Source organism: Humulus lupulus, chromosome 2, assembly GCF_963169125.1.
Source record: "Humulus lupulus chromosome 2, drHumLupu1.1, whole genome shotgun sequence".
NCBI classification, from domain to species: domain Eukaryota; kingdom Viridiplantae; phylum Streptophyta; class Magnoliopsida; order Rosales; family Cannabaceae; genus Humulus; species Humulus lupulus.
Genome location: NC_084794.1, coordinates 65,649,490 through 65,674,215, shown reverse-complemented (window position 1 = coordinate 65,674,215; position 24,726 = coordinate 65,649,490). Strand labels below are relative to the sequence as shown.

Sequence of the window (24,726 nt, the reverse complement as noted above, 5' to 3'; positions counted from 1 at the left end):
TTTTCAACCCAAAAACATTTTCTAAATAATTTTTACCATATTTTACATCAAATAAAACATTTATATAAAAATTATGTGCAAAGAAAACACAACAAAACAACCCAAATATGCTAATAATCACATAAAATTCAATATGCATCATAAAATTCATGAAATCCATCCAATTACTCAACACATCAAATGATTCAATTTTACCATGTTCATGCGTGAAAAGAAAGATTACCAAAGGCTCTGAAGCCAGTTGTTGGGAAAACTTATACAAGATCTTGTTTATTTTCATGGAAATCTTATACTAAACAAATTAATATGAGATAATCTAGAACATGTTTCTAAAATTGAATTAATATGTAGATAATGATAAGAACACTTACATTATTGTGCAGCGGAATGACTGAGTCATTCCTTCAGTTTCTCTAACCCTTGTATCATTTCTGTCTCAGGGTATCACCAAGAAACTGAACCGTTCTTCAATTTTCTTCACAACCTTCCAAAGTATCTTTAGAATCACCTAGACTAAAGTGGGAAATTCTCAATACATGAGATAGATACAATAAGAAGAAGAATAGAAGAGAAAAATTAAGGCTTAGAAAAGGACTTATGCTGTAGAGAGAATCTAAAACCTAGAGCATCAAGACTAGATCTTCTAATCTTCTCAAAAACCAGTGATTCAAAAATATGATTTCAACTCCCACTTAGCATTCCCTTTATAGGCTCAATAAGGTCATTTATTTTAATTAAAAAATCAATAAAATAATAGTCAATTATCAGCCCTAGGTCAAAATTCTCATTGGCTTTAGGCCCATAAATTTTTTCATTTAATTATAAGCTCATTAGACTTAAAATCAAGACATGTATTATTTTCTATTGATTAATTGATTAAATAATTATTTAAATCCTTTATCAAATTAATTATTTATAATTTGAACCTTGATTTAAACTTATTTATTAATATAGACATCAATTTGTCTTAATTAATAAATCTACCATAAATATATATTTTCTTCTCTAAATTGTATAACTCTGTGAAACTATCCAAAATTGACATGGTCAACTTTGATAATTCTAATTGATAATTAAATCAATTAATTGAAACTATTTAAATGATTTTATATAAGGTACAGTGGGGACCATGGGTCTATGAAATCAAGCTCCAATAAGTTATCATAAATTTAACAAATAAATTTACTAACTTATTAATTCCTTGTGACTCCTCTAAAGACTTAGAATTACACTCTTGAATTTATAGAATGTTTTATAACAAATATAGATACGTTATTAATTATCCATTGTTACAACTATAATTCTCACTCAATCCTCTATAGACGGTCTACAATGAGATGAGACTAAAATACCGTTTTATCCCTCATTGTATTTTATCCTTAAAACACTTAGTTTCTTATAAATGATATTTTAGTAAACTAATATTAATTACTGAAATGAGATCTCTATCATTTAGCACCTTGAACCAAACTAAAAGGAAACCATCGTTTCACTTCTTCATTAGAAGCTATAGATGTTCATATCTATGATTAACACTCACACTCAATTATACTACCAAGTTCCCAAGATGTAAGTATGGGCTAATCCGTTGGGTAAGCTGGTAATGAACAAGTCAAAGAACTCAAATAATACAATCAGGTAGAATACTAACCACTCAGAATTGAGATTGAATTGACCTATGGTAAACTATATGATATGACTAGAATAGATCATAACGGTATGTTTACTTAACCTATCTACTGTCAATATCGGTCCAGTTCGATGTAACAAATACATCCGATCTTATCTACTTTGCTAATGTTCTGGAAAGAACATAACACTGCGATGTGTAAGTAGATCATATCGTAGATTGGCAAGTCAGTGTAAATCATGTGCACTGACTAATCTTGGGACTATCTTATTTTGAACATATAATCATATTTATATTCCACTGTGATTACGTCACTATAAATATGATTAGTTATATGCTCGGGATTTAATAGAAGTTTATATTAAATAAATAATCATGAAAATAAAACATGTGAGCAAAGTGATTAACCAAGTCAAAAATTGATTTCTATTCTTTTATTGATGATAAAATGAGATTACAAAGAAATTTGGTTTCAATTAGGGCATAAAATCCCAACACACTTGAGTTGTTTATGCATATTGAATGGGCTTGCAGATTGTTTTGGTAGAAAATTATAAATTCTAGAACTTGCTTGCTTGTTGTTTGAGGCAAAATAATATATCATGCTTGAACAGAAAAATGATTTAGGCCATCAATTAAATCGTTTGAGCCTTTCTAGCCAACCTTGAATTTAGTTATCATTTGATTACCCTTGTTGAGCTTAATATTGTTACTTTTTGTTCTTTTGCCACTATTTGAGCCCAAAAGTAAAACCTTGATTATTTGTCCATCCCGTTACTATATCATGAGCATGTGAATTGTGAATGAGGGGATGAGTTGTAATGGGGGTTTAATTTTGTTGTAGTTGTGGAATTTCGAAAAGTAAAAGAGGGAGATATGAAAAAAAAAACTTATTAAAACTACGCTCCTTCCTTAAATAACGAAAAAAATAACTTTGGGGGAGTTTAGTATAATATCTCTCTGGAAATTCAAGAAAAAAATAAAGGGAATCGCTGGGAACACATATTTGGGGTTTGGTTGTAATTAGATTGATCATGTGCTTATGGTATTTTTTAGCTTAAAAATTATCTTCTTATCCACCTATACCTAACCCTAACATTATAAGCTTACAATCTTAATTGATTTTTGAGCATGTTTTGATTTATATTAGTGGAGAATGGCAAGTAAGTGAGCTTATGGAACAATTGGAAAGTTGGTTTGTTGGATGGAAATTCGATGTGCATGAACGAGTTGAGTGTATTATTTATTGAGTACGAGTAGGTTGTCATGGATGTTGATAGGTTAAAGTGTTTTAGAGGAGTAGTTCGACTGGAATTTTGGGTTGTAATTCATGTTTAGTAATTTTCTGAGAGTTATGTGATCTACATTCATGACTTGGAGGCATATAATTTTTTTTTTCGTTCATTGGGTTCACGTTAAAAATGTGTGTTGTGTTTAGTTATGTTTTGTGAGTTTGTATCATTTGCTCGAGGGTGAGCAAAGATTAAGTTTGGGGGAGTTTGATAAGTTCATTTTAGGGTCATTTTAGAGTAAGTTTTTATAGTGGTTTTGAGTCTATTTGTGTGTTTTGTGCAAAATTACGCTTTTGTTTTGTTTTGTTTTTAGATTTTGCTATGAATCACGGGATGGAATGGAAAGAAGCGGATTTGGCCGACAAAAATGGGAAACTTTATGATATTTGTAGTCATTTGACATTAGTTCTTATCGTCCGAGAGAAGTCGAGACGATTTGAGGTGGAGAAAAGAGCTGAAAAGTGAAAATTGAGCATACACAGAATTAGGGTCGCGACTCAGCAAAGTCAGAGGCAGCCTAGTATGCTGAGAGTTTTAGGGTCGTGACTTGGTGAAGAGGGTCGCAACGCTAGAGGAAACAGTGACAATTCCAGATCCTGAAAGGCTCGCGTCTTCTAAGGCCTCCTACAACTTGACACGACGCAGACCACGACCTGGGTAAAGAGGATCACGACGCCTGAAGACCCAAACAAATGCTGAAAGGCCTTAGAAAAGACACGGGTCGCGACTTAAGAAAGGCCAAGTCATGGCCCGCCTTGCCAACAAAGAGGAATTAGTTTTTTTTATATAAGTTCGGACATGAGGTTTTAACGGATTTTAGGTTAGACTTTTTAATTACGAATTGGAGAACAGTTTTAAGTCTTAGACATTAGTTTTTTTCTGCAGTTTCATATTTTATTTCTTCTTCAAGCTTTTAAATTTTATGAGTGTGAATAATTATTCTTTTGTTTTATTCATGACTGATATGAACTAAACACATAGTTATAAGGGTTAATGTAGTCGCTTGAATTTCAATTTAATTTTATTATGATGTTCTATTGATACTTCTTCTTTATTCTAATCCATATGATGTTTGCCTAATACTAGTAAATACTTGATCAATATTTGCTTGAGTTATGATTTTGATTCAAAACTCGAAAGATGTGAATGGAATATGATATCATTATATAGACATAGGTTACATATTGGACGAAAGTACTTGTATGACTTGTGTAGCAATTAGGTTACCATTCTTAATACCTGCTATGTGTTTAAGTTTATCACAGAGATGTAGAAAACTTACATATAGGTTGAGATCTTATATCTTGAAAAAGAATATAAATCAATTTTTGTTAACCTGCTATTAGAATAGGAAGAAGAGATTTAGAATTGATCACTAAAATTAATAGAATGAAAAGTTGATGAAATTAATTCCCTAGGCTTTTTGTTATTGATTTTATCTTTTGATTTACTGCTCTGTTTACATTTATTTAAATTGTGTTCGTAGTTCATAATTATTCATTTTAATTTTAATCATCAAACAGACAATGAAAAGCGATTATTTGTAATTCGTGGATAGTCTCTGTGGGACGATATTCGTTCTTACGAAATTTATTACTTGACACGACCACGTACACTTGCGTGCATATTTTACCAATTAATTAATTGCTTAGGGTTAAAAAATTTGGATGAAAGGAATAGTCATTGCATTAAAACATTAAGTTCGTACATGGGATCCCAAAATAAAAATTTACAAAGTCATTACAGTTTCAAAAGGGCAATTACAACATAAGCCGGCCTAAGCGGCAAAATAGGGTTCAAACCTAGTTCCTCTAAGAACTTCGGTCGTGATGGTCGAGCCATCGCATATGCACATGCTGCCACCGAAGCTCTCCAACTTATGGCTAGTGCTGCTCTCCTTTCCCCTTACCTGCACCACATAGCACCCGTGAGCCAATGGCTCAGAAAGAAAACTTAAACATACTCATAAGTAGTTAACAATATATTACAGAATCATAAATAGCATGCCTAGCAGTAATAACCCTGCTCATGCATGCATTCTATTCTGGTAAGTGACTACAATGTCACACCGGGGTCCGTTTCCATAGATACATGACCATAGAGTCACACCAAGGCCCATTGCCCTAGGATATGGGACTATAGAGTCACCCCGGGGCCCTATCCTCTGTATAACCAACCCTAGAGTCAGCCCAACGTACCTGACGCTTTATTTTCCAAACGACCATAGGGTCGGTCAAGCATATACCACACTCTTGATTAGGCCTAATCATATCAACCAGCAGTCAACGCGTTATTGCCACCCTTGACTTATAAGTCAATGCTTTCGACCAGCACTCAGCGCGCTACTGTCGCTCTTGACTTATAAGTCAATGTTTTTCAATCAGATAATGCAAATAAGCATACATCATTTAATAATTATCCAGATACAGAACATTCAAGCATGCTTAATCAATCAATCACAGGCATAATCATAATCATGCTCATTCATAGGGGTCCGAGCCCTAATCATATCTATATTTAACAACTGGGACAAGCCCTAATCACATATATCACGTATTGAGTGCAGTTTTCTTACCTCTGGTCCAAGCACAGGATAGATAAAATGACCCTCGAGCACGTTCCTGCCCGTAGCCCTAGCGCTAACTTAGTCATAATCATAAATAATATCCTCATTAAGATTCAATCCCAAAAACAAACTCTGGGACCAATCCCGTGCTCTTGGGACTTCCAATCCCACCCAACGGGGTGGTGGAACCATCCCTCAAGCCCCCAAGTTCTTCCCAAGCTCTAAAATTAGGGCTTGCTAAAGTTGGCATAGGGAAGGAGTGCCCAAAGATAGGGTGGGGGGCCCAAGCAAAACAGAGTGCCCCCCAGAACTCCCCCTGCATAGCGTAGGGGCGCCCAACACAAGGGCAGGGGTACCCAAGCCAAACAAAGATCTCCCAAGCCCTCCCTTGCTTAGTGCAGGGGCGCCCAAACCCAGAGCAGGGGCGCTACAACGCGAACCCAGAATTCTGGGTTCCGTTTTCTGCAGTTCCTCCGACCTAAGCTTAAAAAACTCTGACCCAAGACCCCCAAGAGTCATCAAACCAAGCTCCTAACTCAATTCTAACAAAACGTTGACCCCCAAGATGGTTATCCACGTGCCCATGAGCTCACAAACAACCTCAAAGCTCTCAAAAAACCAGAAATGCCAAGAATCACACTTAGAGTTCTAAAACTCATTCTCTAACCAAAACCAGTAATCAAGAGCTCCAATTCATGATTCAAACTACCCCGAGCCTTTAAATTAGTTTATAAACCAATTCATAACCTCAAATAAATCTCTAAACAGCACCAAAAGCACCAGTACGAATTCGGAAAATCAAAATTCCATTTACTCTTAAGAACACCAAGAACACACAAGAACTCAAGAGGAGGTTGAGAAATTCTTACCTCAACTACCCAAATTCGAAAATCCAAGGAAGAAAATGGCAAAACCAGCTGCAATCTCCACTTCCCCAACCTTTTGCTCTCCCTTCCAAGTCTCCAAATCTGAGTATAAGAGCTTGATCTTAGCTTCCAAACTTCCAAGCCTTGGCTTGCTTCTAAGGTTCAAGGAAATTCCAAAACAGAGAGAAAGGAGAAAAATGTGTAATGTCCTAGAGTGTTCAGCTCCTGCCTCTCTTAACTCAATCTAATAGCCCAAAGACCATTTTTCCCTTACCCAAGCCAATGCCCCTTCAACCAAACCAAGGGCATTTTGCTCTTCTGCCACCATTTCCCACTAATCTTCAATTACCTCATAATTTCCCAATAAATTCTAATATCCCAAAATAATCACCAAATAAATTCTCATTACCCGATAAATTCTGGTAATGTACTAATTTACCAAAAAACCCATAGGCTTACCCCGAGCCAGGTATTTTGCCCTGTTGCGACTAAACCACTACTTTGCTCACTAGGATCGCCTCATGCCGAACAACCCAAATATATCCACATAATAATGTGGTCTCAATCAATATGCACATATATATATATATACAAATATGCTATCAACAAGCCAAAATTACTAAAATGTCATTCTAATAAGAAATGGGTCCCCATGTATGCTTAATACACCTAAACATCCAAACATAGTCACATTATAATATAATTCACATGATTCATATAATCATGCATATAATCACATAATAATTCAATTATTACCCTCCTGGCCCCCTAATCAAGGCACTAAGCCTTATTTAATTTGGACGTTACATCTATCATCGAGGGTAACCTAGTAATTCTACCATCATTTGCAATTATACCATAAATCCCCAACTATTTCCACAATACTCATTAAACATCAAGAGTCCCAATAATACCACAAAAGTCGACCGAAGTCGTATATCTCTTATTGTGACATTCCGCTATTACCGCTTGAATGAATCTACTATTGCCGCAAATCACATATTCCAACATAATAATGTGATCACATTGCACATAGCATATAATCACAAATATACAATCAACGGGTCAAATTCACGAAAACGCCCCCCTTTTAACAAAAGTAGGTCTTTAAGCACATTTAATACACATAATCATGCATACCCAATTGTATAATAATATAATTCACATAAAATTCCCCTCGTGCCCTCCCGACGCTAATTAAGGTACTAAACCTCATTAGGAGTTTTTGGGACACAACAACAAATACCCCTGAAAAAAAACGGTGTTGTTGAAAGAAAGCATAGACACATTATTGAAAATGCTCATTATTTTTAATTGTCATCTTCTGTTCCTAGTCAGTTTTGGGGGGACGCAATTTCTTACTGCAACCAACCTAATTAATAATATTTCTTCTTCTATCACTTCAAGTTTGTCTCATTTTGAAAAACTATATGGACATATTCCTTACTAATCTTCTTTGAGAGTCTTTGGTATCACGTGTTTTGTCCTTCGTCCTAGTGTAGAGTATACAAAACTATTGTCATGCTATACACTTTGTGTGTTTCTTGGATATGGTGACAGTAAAAAAGGATATCGTTGTTTTGATCCAACTTATCTCATCATGTTTGTTTTTCTTGAGCATATACCTTTCTTTTCTACTCTTGGCACTACTCACAACTTGACCAGATAAGACTGATCCTTTTTCTGAGCATACAAGTACCTATACTCCTCAAGTTCCTCCAATTGTAGAATTTGAATCTTCTACTACTCATATAATCCTTTTTCCTCTTCATAACTCTCGCATGTCTTGAGCTATTGATACTGGTACTTCGCAGCCTGACATTTCTGATACACCTCTGCCTATAGTTGTTCAAGATCCTCCTAATATTGTGAATCATCCTCGTTATCCTCAGTGCCCTCATAAGTAAACTACCATACTTTGTTTATCCTCAGTGCCCTCATGGCTTAGGAAGTTTTCGGGTGACTTGGAAATTGTTCCAGACATGGATAAACCAATTGTACTCTACTGTGATAACAGTGGAGCGATTGCCAACTCAAGAGAACAGAGAAGCCACAAGAGAGCCAAGCATATAGAGTGTAAGTACCACCTCATAAGAGAGATAGCACAAAGAGGGGATGTAATCGTTCATAAGATTGAATCAACAAACAATCATGTTGATCCATTTACGAAGAGGATGCCTGCTTCGAGTTTCGATAGTCATTTCTTAGATTTAGAATTACGCGACATGTCTCATCTGCTTTAGGGCAAGTGGGAGATTGTTCGGATTTGTGCCATTAAAGCGTATTTCTGTATGAACAATTACTGTTAATTAAATAAAGTTAATATTTTTGCATTCATATTTGTATTTAATAATACATGCCATTTATCATGAAGATCCAATATTATTGATGTGTTCTTGAATTAAGTATATGTATAATGATATGTATACAAGTTGATTTAATTCAATATAATAATATAAAAATTGTCCGTAGTCGCTAAATAAAGTGGGAGCTTTATTTAATAAAGATTATGAGTATGGTCTATCTTCTATTTAAGACAGAACAATTTATTCAGACTGTTAAGTGCAGTGACACAAAAAGATAGAGGTGCCGTATACAATATAGATTGTATTGGACTGGGACATGATGAAAGAAAGAACTTCTAATAATCTCCCTGAAAATATAGAAGTTAAACATTCATCAATCGATGGTCATTTGAGACTTGACATCAATCTTGAAGTGAGTAATGAACTCCTATTTGTGCTTTTATGACTTTTGACTTATTAGGTAAGGTTCAATATTCCTACGACCGAATTCCTAATATCTTGGAGTCATAGAACTACAAGTGGCTGGGAACATAATTCACAGATATGGAATCTGCTTCTTACTTAAATGAAAGCAGTTTAGTTGTTCCTTTTAGTGTTGATTCGGGGCTTGAACATAGAGCGCTCAATTTCTGTTAGAGAACAAAATTTTCATTCTATAATTAAATTTATTGAATAATGTTCATTAGAGTATCAATGGAACTAATTGATAAAAATATAATTAGAGAGGTTAACAGATATTAAGACCTAGCTTTAATTATGAACTAGCAGAGGGTCATAACTCATGCAATGACTAAATCAATGGACGATTTATAGTTATATCTTTTAATAATATAAGACTATATTTTTGAGAGTTCAACTATGAATTTCTAGTGGAATAATTCATAGTTAATAAATTAATTAATGGAACTAAGAGTTAGTGAAATTAATTAAATTATTGGAGCTTAGAACTATGGGTCCATACTGTCCCCGTACTAGCTCGATAACACAAAGGTAGGATTTTGGTATTAAAAAGAAATAATTAAATAAAGTATTACTTTTAATCTCACAACAAATTAATTTTTATAATCATATTAAATTTCGCGGTATAATTGTATACTACATAAAATAAAATGATAAAGGCCCAACAAATAGAATTTTATAGAGATAAAATATCACAGCGCTCAAAGCCCTGTACTTGGCGCCAACCACAATCCAAATGGACTGTGGCCCACGTAGAGGCCCAATGAGATTAGGGCTAGGTCATATTTCTATTGTTATATTAATAGAGTATAACATCAAGAAAAATTAAGGAGAGACATCAAATGCAGTTAACGTAATTTTCCATGAGAGAAAAATAAATAACTTTGTTATCTTTGAATTGTGAAAAGAACACTCTTTCATGTGTTGAGATTCAAAAGTGTGTTATTGTGTATCTTACCAAATAACATAGACAGCCACGTGTCTCTTTCTCTTTGTGTGAGTCATAGTATGGAAAATGGTGGGTTAGGATGCTAAGATGTTATTTGATCTACACGTGTTCTATATCTAGAAAAAGTATTTGTAAGTTTCTATTTTATTCAGATTCATGCGCATGAGAAATATCTCGTTCTAGTTATGGTTCCTAGAGTGATTTGTTCTTATGCTTTAATAATTGTTATTATCGCATTTAAATGTTATCTCGTGCTTCTGCTGCACTGTCAATCACATGATTAAAAACCAACAAATGGATGTTAAGAATGCTTTCTTGAATATTGCTTTACATGAAAAGGTCTACATGTTCCTCCTCTGGTGTCCTTCACAATCACAAAGAATTTTGCAAGCTTAAGAAAGCACTTTATGGTCTCAAACAAGCTCCTCGAGCATGGTTTAAGAAGTTCTTCAATGTTATTGCTTCTCTTTGGTTTCTTTCTAGTGATCATGATTCAACACCATTTGTTAAGTGTGCAGATACATGTCGTATTCTCCTTTATTTATATGTTGATGATGTGATCCTTACTGGTGATGATTTCGATGGAATTGTAGTGTTAAAGTTTGAATAAGCTTCTCAGTTTGAGATGAAGGATTTGAGTCCTCTTCGAAGTTTTCTAGGTATTGAAGTTGCCTTTTCTCCTACAAGTTATCTTCTTTCTCAGTCAAAAATACACTACTGACATCATTGAGTGTGCTCATCTTACGGATACAAAAATAGTTGTCACTCCTACTCAATGTTCAATATTCTCCTTTTGATGGCACTTCTTTGCAAAATCCTATTTTGCATCGCACTATTGTTGGGAGTTTGGTTTATATCACTATCTCTCGCCCCGACATTGCATATGTTGTTCACATTGTTAGTTAATTTGTTGCCTCTCCTACTACTATTCACTGGGTAGCTATTCTTCGCATTTTGAGGTATCTTCGAGGTACTATCTTTTAAAACCTTTTGTTTCCCTCCACCTCTTCATTGGAGCTACATGCATACTCTAATCAAATTCTTAGTTTTTTTAAGATGAATTTTTAATTGTTTTGTTTTAATTAATATTTCAATAATTTATTGATTAAATTTTTGTAATTTTTTTATGTAAATAAATTTTTATTTAATTTTTGCCAATAATTTTTTTACTTAGGTATTAAAGTGTAACAAAACGATCTACATATATTTATGCCAAAAGCGAATGTTACCACCAATGGGCGTTGCCACTATTGCCACATTTACCGCTTGACACACTTAACGGCCCAAGGATCAACGTACGCACCAAAAGAATGACCGTAGGTATTTTTGCCGCTAAATTTTTTACACATGCATTTAAGTGTAATAAAATAAACTACATAAGTATTCATGCTGCAACTTTTCTTTTGTTTCTTTTGTTGTAATGGAACATTTGACTCTCATTTTTGCAATATACCCTAGTCCTTTTTCTCTCTCCATTTTTTGCTATCTCTTTTCGAGTTGTATGGATTGTTAATCTTTGCATAATTATCAGGCAAAAGGAGACTGCAGTTTTTTAATCACAAATGAGTAATGGATTTAGTTTCAATTAGACACCCAAAACATAAGCCAGCACATATGTATGCATTTGAATTTTGAAAAAACATGAGAAGAGTTTATTTTATTTTTTAGAACAAGCATGATGGAAATAACCAGTAACACTCTTTATTAATGCAATGCAGGAAGTCTACTGATTGATAAATTGAATTCTTTTAAGGATGCTAAAGCCAGATTAAAAGCATTCAGCGCCTATCCCACTAGAAGTACAGGACTCACCTCCCCATTAGGATTGGGAAACTCAGTCTTTCTGTCAATTCTCCCGGGCCTAAGGAGTGCTTGATCCGGTATATCAATACGACTTGTTGCCATCAAAACCAGTCAGAGGTGCATATTAGAGAAATGTTTTTGTCACTAATTGTGTTAATCACACGTCTTTTGAGTGGATATATAGCCTGAATCCATATAATACTTGATCTTGTTTGATGCTTCAAATCCATCCAGCTGGTTGAGAAGCTCCAACATAGTCTGCTGCACCTCACTGTCTCATTGCTACTTCCAGATTCCATTCGAGCAGACCAATACTATCAATCCATAAAAACAATAGAAGGAGCATGCTCCCTGAAACAAACAAAACATGTATTTGATGGTAATGGAATCATAATAGCAAAGCCCGCAATTAACCAGCAAAAGAGCAAACATCAGAAGTTCAAATATGTTCCAAAAAAAAAACCTCATAATATAAGAGCAAACATTGATTTGCAAGACTCATTTCATACCATTGCTTAAATTATACTGTCAATAATTTTCTAGCCGCAATCAAATATTTCCAAAAGAACCTGATAATACATGAGCCTTCCAACAACGGCATAACAAATTGACACAAATAAAATGGCTAACATAGTTCATTAACACAAAAGATAAAAATATACATTTACATAAGGGTCAAAGAACAAGATCAAAACAAACCTCGCCATGACAAAAAGTTCTCCAACCATTCTAAAGCCTTCTCCAATGTATTTCTGAACTAATTCAGAACCGGATACCCAGATGAAGGTACAATCAGTATGATGAGCCACAGCCCAAGCCAAAAGTGTTTTCCCCGTACCAGATGGCCCATACAGAAGGGCATCCTATCATAAAAGAATAAAAATAACCGTCAATGCCACTCAAGGTTATTACTAATCAAATTTTATAAATGAAATCCAGAATTACCTTTGGTTAAGCTATTCCAAGGCTGTCAAACAATTCAGGATGTTTGATTGGAACCTCAATGACCTGAGATCGAAATTACAATTCAAGGATTAATAATCAATCAAATAAACCAATACAGTAGTCAAGACATACCTTAATGTGGAAAAAATAGGGAATTAAAAAATTAAGAATGCACATGAAATACCTCCTTGATTTCTTTGATCTGCTGATCAAGTCCGCCGATCATTTCATATAATAGTAATAGAATATGTTATGCACTTATGCCCTGTATAAATTACAAGCAAGATTTCTGGTTTTTATTTCTAATTATTTTAGTATTTTCTTCCCCCAAATAATGAGAGGTCTATTAGAGATAAAAAGTCCCACATGATAAACACATTAGCCCACTCTAAATTGCCTCTCTTCAATTATACAATTTCTTTGACTTTTTGATTCATTGGTTGATGAATGTTCTTCATTCAACATCATTAATTTGAATTACAAATGGAAGTGTGAATTCGCCAAACTCGAACTAAAAAGTGGAAATAATGTAGTTACCATGGATTAATCAACACAGCCATACTTTACACTAGTATATAAAGTTACCAATGATCAGAACAAGAACAGGAACCTTGCTTGAAACAATGGAAACGGTTTCGATCTCTGACAACAATTTCTCTATTGTATACAGTGGAAACCATCTTCATTGCTGAATGACAGTCTAAGCATATGCGTAGATTCTTGAAGATGTAAAGTGGTGAATTACTTCTTGTGGTCAAGAGCCCAAAACACACAGCCAGCTTCTCACTGTGAGAGAACAAAGCCTGCTCTATCTCCTCTACCTCATCAGTGTCATTCTTCCTAGTAGTATCACAACCATGAAAAACTTGGGAAGCGGTATTGGGAACATAACCAGCCAATCTCAATCTTCGAATCATCTCATCCAACATAGTATAAACCTCTGTGATTTGTGGATGAAACTTATCTCCAGCACAGAACTGATGAACTTGGCCATTAACATAAATTGAACTTATTCCTGGAGCCTTTCTGATGCCCCTATACTTGAGAACATGCCGAAGGGAATTTGCCTGGTCTCGCTTTCCATCTAAAGCATACATGTTGGAAAGCAAGATATGATACTCTGTGTTCTGCGGATCCAATTGAACCAGATCTTTTAGGACACGTTCACCTAGCTGTAGCTTTCCATAGATACTGCAGGATCCAAGAAGAGAACCCAGTACAACTTCATTTGGAGGCATTGGCATTTTTCGAATTAAAACCTCAGCCTCTACTAAATGACCTGCCCTGCCCAAGAGATCCACCATACAAGCATAATGTTCTATCTTAGGCGTTATGCCATATAGTGATTCAAGATTATGGAAGTAATGGTGACCCTCTTTAACAAGGCCTGAGTGGCTGCAAGCACTCAACAAGGAAGTGAAGGTTAAATCATCTGGCTTGGCTTCTTTAACCATCTGGAGAAACAAGTCCAAGACAGATTTACCCCTTCCATGCATGGCTAACCCACTAAGCATAGCATTCCAAGCCACAACATTCCTTATTGGCATGTGCTCAAAAACTCTCCTTGCAGTGTCTACTCTACCACATTTTGCATACATATCAAGCAACGCCGTCTCCACCATTATATCTATCTTCTCCATTGTTTTGAGTGCATAAACATGAACCCACCTGCCCACCATTAGATCACCTGATAATGCACATGCAGACAATGTTGAACTAAGCGTAACATAATTCAGTTTCAAACCACAACCAAAAACCATTTTGCCAAGAAGCGAAAACCCATCACAGGTAAATCCATTAGCAATGTAGCCAACGACCATGATAGTCCAAGCAACCTCATTCTTTTCTGGCATCTCATCAAACACCATTCTCCCACTTCCAACACTTGCCAAGTTAACCTCACCATCCAAAATTACAGTCCAGGATACAACACTCCGTTCATCCATATTTTCAAACACCCGTCTCGCCTCGCTCAACAGCCTGCACTTAACATACACATCCATAACTGCATTACAAACTTTAACACTAGAACTCAAACCCGTCTTCTCTAAAAACCCATGGGTTCCACGACCAACCTCAGCATTGCCCAACCGAGCACAAGTATTGAAAACGCAAACCAAGGCCACACCATCCACTCTCACGCCTTCTCTTCTCATCTCAGCAAATAGACGAAGCCCATTTTCGGGAATCCCATAACGAGCAAAGCAACCCATCAGGGTAGTCCAATCCGCAGTATCTTTGTGTGAATTGGGAATTTCACCGAACACTTGGCGCGCATACGAGATACTGCCACGCGCAGCGTAAAGGTGAAGGAGGGCATTGCCGAGAAAAGAGTCCGGCAAGGTGAGCACGCCGGTGGTGATGAGAACGGCGTGGAGTTTCTTGCCGACGTCGAGAGAGGAGTGGCGAGCGCATGTTCGAATAAGAAGACGTAGGCGATGAACAGATAGTGAAGAGAAAGCAGAGTTGATTGGCCATCTCATGGACGCGGGAGAGGCTACTTACTAAGGCCGAGTTTGTTTTATAAAGTGACAAAGCAAAAGGCAAAGATTTTAAGTTGGTTAGTGTATATACGAAGGGAAATATGTTATATTTTTGGTAAAAAAAATTAATATGACACCATATTAAATTATCCCAAATATTTTCACAATTCTAAATATATGACAATTTCAATTTTTTTTTATAAAAATACCACTAACATTTAAACACTTATTTTCTCTCTCAGTCCGAATTTTCTTTCTCTAACGTCTCTTATTCTTTCACTCTATCACTCGCTCTCTCTCATTCTAATCTTGTAGATCTCGAAAAAATACAAAAAATTAAAAAAAAAAATCATCTGAAATGAACATTTAAGTGAAAAAATATCAACCTCCAAAATTTTTGTCAAATTTCACTACAGAGCATCGAAAAATCATCATTTTGGTCAAAAATCAAGTTTTCTTGATTGCATCGCAAAAGTATCGAAACATCATCGAAAAGCATCGATTTTGCATCGAAAAATCATCGTTTTTGCCCAAAAAATAAGTTCTCATAATTACATCGCAAAAACATCGAAACACCATCGATTTTGCATCGAAAAATCATCGTTTTGGCCAAAAGTCAAGTTTTATGATTGCATCACCATTGATGCAAAATTGATGGTGTTTCAATGCTCTTGCGATGGAATCATGAAAACTTGATTTTTTTGGCCAAAACGATTATATTTTCGATGCAAAATGGATGGTGTTTCAATGTAAAATCGATAGTGTTTCGATGCTTTTGCGATGCAATCATGAAAACCTATTTTTGTCCAAATCAGTGCTTTTTCGATGCAAAATCGATGTTTTTGTGATGCAATCATGAAAACTTGATTTTTGACCAAAACGATATTTTTTTAATGCAATTTCGATGCTCTGCATTAAAATTTGATAAAAACTTTGAAGGTTCATATTTTTCACTCAAATGTCTGTTTCAGATGATTTTTTTTTTTTAATTTATGTATTTTTTCAAGCTCCACATGATTAGGATGAGAGAGAGAGAGAGAGAGAATGAGAGACGTTAGAGAGAGGGAGAGTTCGGACTGAGAGAGAAACAGGGTATTTGAATGTTAGGGGTATTTTTGTCCAAAAAATTAAAATTGTCATATATTTGGAATAATAACATATGTTGGCATATTAAAAATTTTCACTAAGTCATCATGCATAAACACATGAAATTTCCCTATACTATTGAGAAATTATTTATAAGATATTTTAAAAAATGGGTTTTTTCATAAATACACATTTTTTAAGGAAAATATAAGTTTGGCCTGTGTTTTTTCCAAATGTGCGATCGATCATTGTGTTTTGTTAAATGAAAATTTGGACCCTGTGTTTTACAAAATGCATCAAAATAGTACATTATACCTAATTTCGCTAAAAAAATCCAAATATAATCTTTCATTATTAGCTCATCGACCACTTTCTTCACTTCTCTGAACCCAATGCATCACTAACGACCCGAGAATTGATCTTAAAATTGAAAATATTTTGACCAAAATGGGGTCTAGGGTACTATTTTGATCCGTTTTGTAAAACACATGATCTGAATTGTCATTTAACAAAACACAAAGCCAAATCGCGTATTCGAAAAAAAACACAGGGGCCAAAATGGTTTTTTTTTTTTTACATTTTTACGACCCCTAATTTTTTTTTAATTTTGCTAACTCAGGTTTTCAAAAATACGATTTTAAAATTTCAAAATTACAAAAATACGATCTCAACTAGACATCAACCCCACAGCAATGCAATGTTGAAAAAGCAACTTAAAATCACTTAGACGACAACTTTACAGTCCACTCATTGCATTAACTCAAAATAAACTAAAACACAACAAAAAAGCAACCTCAAAATATTTTTCCTTGTATTTTTAAATGTGACAAAAATAAACTCAAAATATATCTCAAAACAAGTAAACATATACCCAAAATAAACTAAAAAACAACATGTAAAAACCTATTATTGCATTGTAAAATGTGTCAAGAAAAACTAAAAATTTACTCAATTAAAAATCAATTAGACATCAACCTAAAATATACTTAAGGAAAACTAAATGCATACCCAAAATCAACTCACACACCAACAATAAAAAAATAAAAAATTTATATTTACCAAAATACACTTAAATAAACACAGCTACAAAAAATACACTAAAAATTAATACACACACAAAAAAAAACACATAATTTAATGACTCAACTCATAAAAATTTATTTGGCATGGATATGTGTCACTTGGATCACATGCAGGGTACATTGAAGAATAATTGTATTTGGATGCATATCTGTCACTTGTTGAACTAAACAAAGATTAGAGCACCCAAAAGTTATAAATTCAAATATTGGTTCATTTTTCAAAATTAACATCATACTATTGACAAAGGACATGCACATTATCTCCCCCAATGTAAACATATAATTTAATTAATTAAGCTAGCAATGACCTTAAGTTTCATGTTTTGCTGAGTACCGTCTTCATCAAACACTTTCCCTACTGCCACTGCAATTCCTATTGTGATGTACGTCAAATGTGGCTGGATATGTGGTGTAGACATGGTGGGACAACAAAATTCACAAAGCTTCATCACGTGCAGGTACTTTGTTGTTATGGCTTGCAACTAAGATGAAAATGATACCTCGACGACATCGTACTTATTCGATTGACGAAACAGAGAGAAAGTTTGAAAGACATACACACATATATATATATACTAGGCGAAAAGAACGTGCAATGAACGTTTACTTAGTTATTTTTTGTAATATTTTTATTATGTTTTTTAATTATCATAAAAATGTTATAAATTATTAAAGAATATTTGTTATATAATGTATGCCATTAACAGATAAGGAAAAAAATGAAATTAAAAATAAATTTAAACTAGAACATTGTTTATAATTTTAGAAGAAATTTCTTAATTTTTGTTTGTAATTTAGAATGAAGACGTTGCCTGCTTCTCATCCTGAGTTGTCTCACTAGAGAGAATAGTGACTTGCTTAATTTTTTCTCGATCTGCATACAACTTAATTGTCTATTTTTTTTGTTGATAATTTCTTTGCAACAATTTAAATATATTGGTGATGTTTCCACACAAATAAAATTGAATAATTTTACATGATTAATGCAAATTATATTTTATTGATGATGGAATATTTTTTAATAAAACTATTTTATTTAGGTTTGTTTTTTTTTATTTATATGATAACTCTAGAAATTAGAGTTATTTTACCACATTTTTTAAGCTAAAAATGATTTAGTTCTTAAGTTTTTAATTAAATTATTAAGTTTTAATTACTTTTTGAATTTATTAGCTTTATTTTAATTTTATAGATTTTTGTGTGTTTTTATAGTTATTTTGTTGTAAAATGTTGTAGTTAATTATTTGAATTATTATTGTTAAGTTAGTGGTAAAAAAATGTTGTATTATTGAACTTAAATGTAAAATATAAATTAAGTTATAATTAATATTTTCAAATAATTAAATTGATTTATTTTATAGTTGAAAATATTGTATTATGATTTATTTTATATTTATTTTGTAGAGAATTTATGGCATTTTTGCTCTTGAAAAGAATAGAAAAGAAAAAAAAAGTAGTAGTTTTGAAAGAAAATAACAAGAAAAAATGGCATTTTTCTTAGGCCTAAGGAGGCCTGCCCAACCGAAGCCCACGAAACCACACCAGGCCAGGCCCAAAACCAGTCTGCCTTCCTCAGCTCCAGCTATCTCCAGCCGCCACCTGTCCCAACTCTCCAGCAGCAATTCACCCAGCCGTGCCTCCTTGTCTCCTAGCTGCATCAACATAAATCTCTCAGCTGCCACCTCACGCCAAATGCATGCTGCTCAATTCTCCTGCCCAACGCTCCACACGAGCCCAGGCCCAATCCAGCCCCACGGCTCACCCAGGTCTCCACGGGCCAGCCTACAACCTGCCTCTCATCACTTCCTGGGCCCGCCAGCATTCAACCCAGCCCCATAGCCCAATTCGGCCCAAAACCCTTGCCTAGAGCAAGCTGCCAACACAGCCACAAAAAGATCCAAAAAAACCACATTTTTCTTCCCAATGTTTTTTTTTTCTTTTCACTCAAATATCAATTCACTCTTCCCCATTTTTCTTACCTAAATAAACATTCCTAATCCATTTTTTTACCCTAGCTTTTCACTAATCTTTTACCTAACCAAACATTTCATCTTTCCAATACTCTTACACTTACTCTATTTATCCTACCACTTCCCAACACAATTAAATTAATCAATTTATTTATTTTAATTTGATTAATTTAATCTTCATATTTTGCCTATAAATAGAGTCTTGTAAGACCATTTGGGAAGCTCTTCTTCATCTTTTCAACCTCTTCCACACTTCATATTTTTCTCTCTTCTTTTCACTATTTTCTCTACCATTTTCATCTTTTGAAGAGCATGTCAAGTATGTTATTTTGTAATTTTTATTTCAATCTAGTTATGAGCTTCTAATCTTTTTCAAAGGTTATTAAGATGATGATGAAGTAAAATGTAACTAGATAGTATTTTTTTTTCTATGTTGATTTCTCATTTGTACAACATTGTTTATGGATTTTTCTATCAAAGATATGCATTTTTCATCTATTATTGATTGTTAAAGCATATTACACTTAGTTCTTCATTATGCAAAAATATGATATTATTTGATTAAATGTTTTTCATTAAATTGTTCACATCTAATTCTTAGAGCATAAGTATCATATTTTGCCTAAACATAATATCTTTGATTTTTTGTAGTTTCATTAGGTTGTAACACAACTAATGCTTAGAAATTATATCTTATATAAGTGAAGAAAAATCCTACCCTTTTTAAAGTAACTTGTGCTTGAATAGAAAATGTATTTTGGAAAAAAATATAGTGTGATTTATTTCAACTATATCTAAACTTGGGAATCAATATACTTATAAATACTATTGAACTTGCATTTTGTGGATTCTAATATCTTAATAATCTTATTTTACATATCTCATTTGAAAACCATTTTTCTATTTAATCTTAAATATTTTTATTACTTGTCTTTTATTTTTCTAAAATAAAATCTCATCAAATATTTGGAACTAGGTTAGAATATTATTGCTTTGTTTGAAATAGTTTCTTTTGATGTTAGTCAACTCCCATGAGTTCGACCTCGTACTTACATGAACATTATATTCCGAAACGATTCGTGCACTTGCGAGTTTAAATATTAAAACACCCTCTTTTGAGATCAAACATTATACCTCTTTAGCATGCCATGAACTAATTAACAATTAACAAATAGGCTCTTGTAAGTGTCGTTCTACTAAATTAATTAACAATTAATTGACATGGAAAAGAAAAGAAAGAGAAATTATTAATGAAGCATATACTATAATATATAATTAGTAAATTATTATGATAATTTAGGATTGTTTTGTGGACCATCAAAACACCCTTACACCTGAATCGAGAGAAGCACATTTTAGATTTGAAAATTTAAATCTTCTAATTAATAATATAACAAATATGTTACCTTTAAACTATAAACACACAAATCATATTTAAATTAACATTTTCAATCTTCTTCTTAAAAGATTTTGATAGTCATGAACAATATATGTATATTATATATATATAAATATTTATTGTTTTAAAGTTTCTTAACCATTTGTCTCTTAGGATGATAATATAGGGAAATTTGATAAATCATGCTTACATTAGCTTAATAATTAAAATTTGAACCAAAGTTAACCACCCTATGATACAAATGCTTATCTTTCATTTAATACCAAAAATACCCCTCTCATAACACCTTTCCTCTCTATTCTCCCTCTTCCTCTCTACCTCTCTTCACCATACCTCTCTTCACCATACATTCTCTCTCACTCTCTCTTCACCATACGTTTTACACACAAAATTTTTATACTAAAATCTTGCAAGAAAGATACACATTCGGACATTGTGGATTGTTTGAGGAGAAACACCAAGCTTTGTGTTATTTTTGCTCATAGTGAAGATATTAAATGGGTAAGTGATTTTCTTTGATTCTTGTTGTTGTTGGTTGCTTTTATGATTCATAATGCTGTTTATATGTTGGATCTATAGTTTGTTGGTATTTTTTGCTGTTTTTTTGGGTGAAAATCGTGTCATATGAAAATCTGCGTTTTCTTGGGTTCCCTGAGTTTTTTTCTAAATGCCCGATAGTGTCCGATAGAGACCCGATACAGGCACGATATTTGTTGAGTTTCAAGGTTAGGGATGAAGGTCCGATGGCAACCCGATGGTTGCCCGATAGTTTGGTTACCCGATGGTTATAAGGGTACGATGGCTACCCGATGGTTGCCCCGATTATTATTTTAAATCTACACATCCTTTTAAGTACGATAATAGATCGATAGTAGTCCGATATATGCCCGATAGTTATTATTAAGTTACTGCTGACCTAATAGTACGATGGTACTCGATGTTACCCGATACTTGCCCGATATTAGTGTTTTAAGTGATCAAAAAACATAAATAAAACTTTGCCCGATACCGCCCGATATGGCCCGATACTGGTACGATTCCCAAACATTTGAACTAAATTTCGACATTTTGTTGCCATTTACTGATTTTTTTTCTTTGTACATGATAGGGTCAACTTTGTTCGCGTACTTAATGTATAATGGTGTTTGGGAGCGTGAAGGTAGAGATTGGGTTTTTAATGGAGCCGAAAATTTAACGTTCGAGTTGGAGAAGGACATAACTTACTCACAACTTGTTGAACTTCTGTACTCAGAGCTGGAGGTTGACAAAGTGCAGTATGACCTGAAATTAGAAGTGAATTATAAGTACATGAAAGGGTTAATGTATCGGCCTGAACTTATAAGGAATGACAAGGGTGTAAGCTTATATTTGTCAATGCTTTTGAAGAAGCCAGATGAATTTGTTCCCCTTTTTGTGACTTTGGTGGAGAAGAATATCATTGTTTATCGTAATCCTCCACCAAGTACTGTTAAGGATACTCGTAGTGAGGTTGGGACTTATGTTCCAGAAACAAATCCGGAGGTGCTGGTAGCCACTGCTGTACCTGAATCAAACCCTTTCATACCAACAGTTGACCATGTAGCACAGATGCCATTTCATGATGATTTTCCTGATTGTCCTGACCCTGAAAATGATTTTGAGGGCAATGACGACCAAGAAACAGAGGTCCGTTCTCAAGCTTTGAGCCTGAGTCCACTGTCGTACCAAATACCGAGGCAAACAACATGTAGAAGTAGACCCCGTAGAGAAGATCGCCAAACACCTGGTACTAGTAGTAGTCGTCCAGACGGAACAAATGATGCTAGAGAATTTAGTGATCCACTCTCTTCTTCGACATATTATAGTAAATTCAAAGCTCAGATGTTTACAAGAGAAGACATTGAGGATAATAGTCACTATATATCTATGGGTGGCACATCGGGCGGGGAGATTCATTTAGGAAAGTTTTTCAGAGACAAGGAACATTTAAAAAAGGTTGCTGGCTTGTTTGCAATGAAGAAGGGATTCGACTTTATAGTTAAGAAGTCTGGTACTGATGTTTGGTATATTACATGCAAGGATCCTGATTGTGGGTGGAGGTTAAGAGGGAAGAAGAAGCAACTTTCTAACATGTTCGAGGTGACAGCATTTGAAAATGTACACACATGTTCCCTCGATGTTCGAAAAAAAGATAACCGTCAAGCATCACCTTTGGTAGTTGCCGAACTGATCAAGGATAAATTCTCAGTTAACGGTTCAGATTATTTAGCCTCCAAAATAAGAGAAGATATGAAGAATTCTTTCGGGATCGAAATGAGTTATGAGAAGGCTTGGAGATGCAGAGAGAAAGCACTCCACATAGTTAGGGGTACGCCTGAAGCTTCATATTCGAAGTTACCTGGGTACTTGCACATGCTGCGGTTGAACAATCCCGATTCCAATACTGATTTCAAGGTAGACGAGGGTCGCTTCAAGTATTGCTTTTTTTCTCTGGGTGCTTGTAGGCGGGGATTCAAGTTTTGTCGACCTGTTATATGTATTGATGGGTCCTTCTTGAAAACTAGGTATGGTGGCCAAATGTTGTGTGCCGTGGCATTGGATTCAGACAGCCACATATTTCCGATTGCTTTCGCAATGGTTGACAGTGAGAACCACGACTCTTGGACCTATTTCATGAGGAAGTTGAAACAAGCGATTGGTGATGTTGAGAACTTAGCATTCGTATCGGATAGGCATCAAAGCATTGTTCATGCTTTGGAACTTGTCTTCCCTGATGCACCCCATGGCGCATGCTACCACCACATTATTATGAACGTGGCTAGCAAGTTCAAGACTGATTGCTTCACGGATCATATTTACAGTTGTGCATACTCGTATAAGAAGACAGATTTTGAAAGAGAATTTGAAAAGATAAAAGCAATGGATGTTCGAGTTGCACTATATCTTGAGGGCATTGGATTTGAAAGATGGGTTCGTGCGTACTTTCCAGGGGACCGTTACAATGTAATGACAAGTAATTGGGCTGAAAGTTTCAACAGCAAAACTAAGGACGCAAGAGCCTTCCCGATCACTGCTTTTGTTGAATTCATCAGGTTTACTATTCAAACATGGTTTGCTACTCGAAAGGAAAACGCTGAAAAGTGTAGCACGACTCTATCACCAGTTATGGAGGGGGACTTGTCATGTCAATTTGAGAAATCTCGGTTCTTAAGCGTCGACAGAGCTGGACCTTATACATTTAATGTCCACCCCGGAGGAACAGTTCAGAGCGGTGGTATAGTTGATTTGGAGGCACGACAATGCAGTTGCGGCCTATTCCAAATCATGAAGATTCCTTGTCCACATGCATGTGCTGCTGCTCAAGAACGAAATATTAGCATGTACGCATTGTGCTCTCAATATTACACAAGAGAGAGTTGGAAGAGCACATATGAGGGGACAATTATGCCAGTTGGTGATGAGGATGATTGGGAATTGCCTGAAGACATTAAGAACATCCAAGTTGGAGTACCGATTGAGAAGAAACCTGTAGGCCGACCGAAGAAGCAAAAGGTCGGACGAATTAGGAAAAATCGATATCCTTCTAATGGAGACAAGGTTGTGATACAACGATGTTGTAGCAAGTGTGGTGGTAAAGGGCACAACAAAGCGTCTTGCAAGTACCGAGGTTAACTTGTTTTGTTTGTATTCTAGTTGACCTATTATGTTTTATTTCTGCTTGAACTAGTAATATTTGTTATGTGCTGGATTTTGCAGGTTTTTTTCTATTTTTTTCTCCATTATGAAACTCTTAAATATGTAATAATCCAGTGTTGGTTCGATAGTGCACGATGCCGGTACGACAATGCACGATATTGTTTGTTGTAGGATTATTTAAATGTATCTTACAATATGGTACGACGTTGCTCGAT

General features: G+C 34.7%; 1 protein-coding gene and 1 pseudogene across 2 annotated transcripts; both read right to left on the bottom strand.

The window, feature by feature from the left end:
- Positions 1–13,048, bottom strand: part of LOC133814357 (26S proteasome regulatory subunit 8 homolog B-like) — a 50,161-nt pseudogene extending 37,113 nt beyond the window's left edge.
- Positions 11,748–15,352, bottom strand: LOC133817960 (pentatricopeptide repeat-containing protein At5g15340, mitochondrial). Of its 2 annotated transcripts, XM_062250619.1 has the most exons (4): positions 13,001–15,352; positions 12,817–12,879; positions 12,571–12,734; positions 11,748–12,222 (listed from the first exon to the last, which is right to left on the bottom strand). In XM_062250619.1, the coding sequence occupies exon 1, from the start codon at positions 15,297–15,299 to the stop codon at positions 13,398–13,400; it is 1,902 nt and encodes a 633-aa protein (XP_062106603.1). In that variant the 5' UTR covers positions 15,300–15,352; the 3' UTR covers positions 11,748–12,222; positions 12,571–12,734; positions 12,817–12,879; positions 13,001–13,397. The 2 variants fall into 2 exon arrangements, with proteins under 2 accessions (XP_062106603.1, XP_062106601.1); XM_062250617.1 differs by having other exon boundaries at positions 12,817–15,352.
- Positions 15,353–24,726: the final 9,374 nt, after the last annotated feature.